The sequence below is a fragment of the Cyprinodon variegatus genome, unplaced genomic scaffold, assembly GCF_000732505.1.
Source record: "Cyprinodon variegatus isolate N-32 unplaced genomic scaffold, C_variegatus-1.0 Scaffold1089, whole genome shotgun sequence".
Classification (NCBI taxonomy): Eukaryota; Metazoa; Chordata; class Actinopteri; order Cyprinodontiformes; family Cyprinodontidae; genus Cyprinodon; species Cyprinodon variegatus.
In genome coordinates this window covers 21,530-24,283 of record NW_015151542.1, presented here as the reverse complement: position 1 = coordinate 24,283, position 2,754 = coordinate 21,530, and the positions used below count along the sequence as shown (strand labels likewise).

At 44.2% G+C, this 2,754-nt stretch overlaps 1 protein-coding gene across 1 annotated transcript in view; it reads left to right on the top strand.

Annotated features, from left to right (window-relative positions):
- Window positions 1–2,121: 2,121 nt before the first annotated feature.
- The window catches only part of LOC107101367 (E3 ubiquitin/ISG15 ligase TRIM25-like), a 2,703-nt gene continuing 2,070 nt past the window's right edge, over window positions 2,122–2,754 (top strand). The window contains exon 1 of the mRNA XM_015400255.1: window positions 2,122–2,738. Within this exon, the coding sequence (XP_015255741.1) occupies window positions 2,122–2,738 (617 nt within the window). The remainder of the gene's footprint in view (window positions 2,739–2,754) is intronic.

Below are 2,754 nucleotides of genomic sequence, written 5' to 3'. Positions count from 1 at the left end.
CAACCCCTCAACCCTTACCACAATAAACCTGTTAAACCTTTGCCTTGCTCTCTGAGTGGTTCTCTGCATTTTGGGTCAGATCCTTAAATAAATCATGACAGCACATAGGACAACAAAAAATATGAGTTTTCATTCATGCCCAGGACCTTAATAAGGTCATAAAGAGGGAACACTTTTCACTCTGAACAGTAGAAGAAATGTCAAATGCAGAAGCATTTTCAGTACTGAATGCAAACCATAGATTCTGGCAGATTTAGCTAGATGAAAACAGTTCTGGGGCTTCTCAGTGGCACAATGATTAGCACTGCTGCCTTGCAGCAAGAGGGTTCTGGGTTTGAATACCACCCCGTGTTCTTTCTGGATGGAGTTTGTATGTTCTCCCTGAGCATTCGTGGGTTCTCTCCAGGTCCTCCAGCTCCCACAGTCCAAAAACATGACATGACATGACTAAGATGTGTTAGGTTAATTGGCTTCCCTAAAAATTCTCCTTAGGTGTGAGTGTGTGCGTGGATGGTTGTTGTCCTGTCTGTCTCTGTGTTGCCCTGTGATGGACTGGCGACCTGCCATGGGTGTACCGTGGGACCTCAGGGGTCAAAAGGCAAAACAGGTTAGGATCAGGAAGTCAGAATGCAAACAGGTACACTAAATAACTCTCACCAAAGGCTCAAGAATAATCTGAACCTGATGACTGGTTAGAGGGCTGGTTAAATAGAAGCTGGAGCAGAGCTAGGCAGGAGAATAAAATTAGTAATCAAGCCAGTCATCAGCGCCAGGATCATTACATTTTGCTTTTCATCAACCAATTTCCTGTTTAAACAATTCAGTCTGCTCCAGATTGATGTGGATTTCAAAAGGTTTTTCAGAATAGAGACCAGTGGCTGGAGTATCTACGATACTTTGGAAGTGTGCCGTGGTAAACGCAATTTGATTGACTTCAACTGCTGTGATCAACTGCCACAGCCCAGTGGAGCCACACCAAGTTGCATATGCTTCACTTCCACATCCAATGGAACCGAGGGATAAGTGTCAGAGTTACCCCTTTCAAGTTACAGCTCAGTTATATAGACCGAATTGACCTCAATTTTGATGATGTTGCCTTATTTAGTTTTGGCCTGTACTATTGTCATGTCTCGAAATGAACATACAGACCAGCCCACTGGTTCACTGGCCCAAGAAGATGAATAGAGGTAGATGTAAGACACCAATGTAGCTGTTTAGTCTAAAATTGGGTTTACTCCTACAAGAATTACAAAGCAGGCAGTTTCTTTGTTGAAAATGAGTCAGAAACACAGGCATGAATGCAGTGTTCCACGCTGCATGTAGAAAGGGAACATTTTTCACAGTCTTCCAAAGTATCTGAAGACTTGAAAGGCATGGATTATTTTTGCGTATCAGAAGATCCCGGCAAAGTTTGATGCTCAGCCGATCATTTGCTCTAAGCATTTTACCAGAGACAGCTTTCAAAATGCAAGATTTGCTAAACTTCTTTTCCTGAAACACGTGGCTGATCCGACCGTAAGGCCATCACAACCGCAAGCTGTAAGTATTACATTGACCCTAAGCTGTTGATAGCAATGCTAGCATATCTATGGTGACCAGATTTGGGTTTCTGAAGAGGAAGACACTTGTTACTGGGATTGGTTTGCTGGGCCGCTGACTGGACAATATCGGGCATTCAAACCCAGTTGTGAGCCCCGGGGCTGGTCCAGGAACGGGGGGTGACGGAGGAACTGAACCCGACCCGACCCGACTTTGAAATTCCCTCTTAAATGTATTTCACCTGTGAAATATCTTTCTGGCTGTAAAACAATGAATGCAAAGTGTTCCACAAGGTTCTTATACTGTATGTCTTTCTTTGGTGCTTCTCCTAGTTCATTGCAGCATTCAGAAATCATACACCCCTATAAAAAGATCCTGTTTGTCTAGGTAAACTCCAAACAGAAATAAGTTCTGCTGGCACTGGTACAACATTTACTGGTTTCTCAGGTTTCGCTCGTAGGAGCCGTTGGATCGCTAATCCCTCTGTGACCACACAAACTGTTGCTAAACTGTAAGCAACAAACTAGTGTTTGGCTTGGTCTGGGATACATCTGCAGGAGAAATTGAAGCTGGGAATATTTGATGTGGTTGGGAAGTGAATCAGCACGAAGAGAAATTCAAATGGATAAAGAAAAAGTCTCCTGTCCCATCTGTTTGGATCTACTGAAGGATCCAGTAACTATTCCCTGTGGACACAGCTACTGTATGAACTGCATTAAAAACCACTGGGATGGAGAAGATCAGAGGAGGATCAACAGCTGCCCTCAGTGCAGGAAGGAGTTTATACCAAGGCCTGAACTGGTGATAAGCATAGTGTTAGCAGAGTTAGTAGAGGAAGTGAAGAAGACTGGACTCAAAGCTGCTGCAGTTGATCACTGCTATGCTGGACCTGAGGATGTGGGCTGTGATATCTGCACTGGGAGAAAAGGGAAAGCTGTTAAGTCCTGTCTGGTCTGCTTAGTTTCTTACTGTGAGAATCACCTCAAACCTCACTATGATGTTGCTCAGTTAAAGAAGCACAAGCTGGTGGACCCCTCCAAGAAGCTCCAGGAGATTGTCTGCTCTCGTCACGATGAGGTGATGAAGATCTTCTGTCGTACTGATCAGCAGTGTATCTGTTATCTCTGCTTATTGGATGAACATAAAGATCATGAGTCAGTCTCAGCTGCAGCAGAAAGGACTGAGAAGCAGAAGGAGCTCCAGGAGAGACGACAA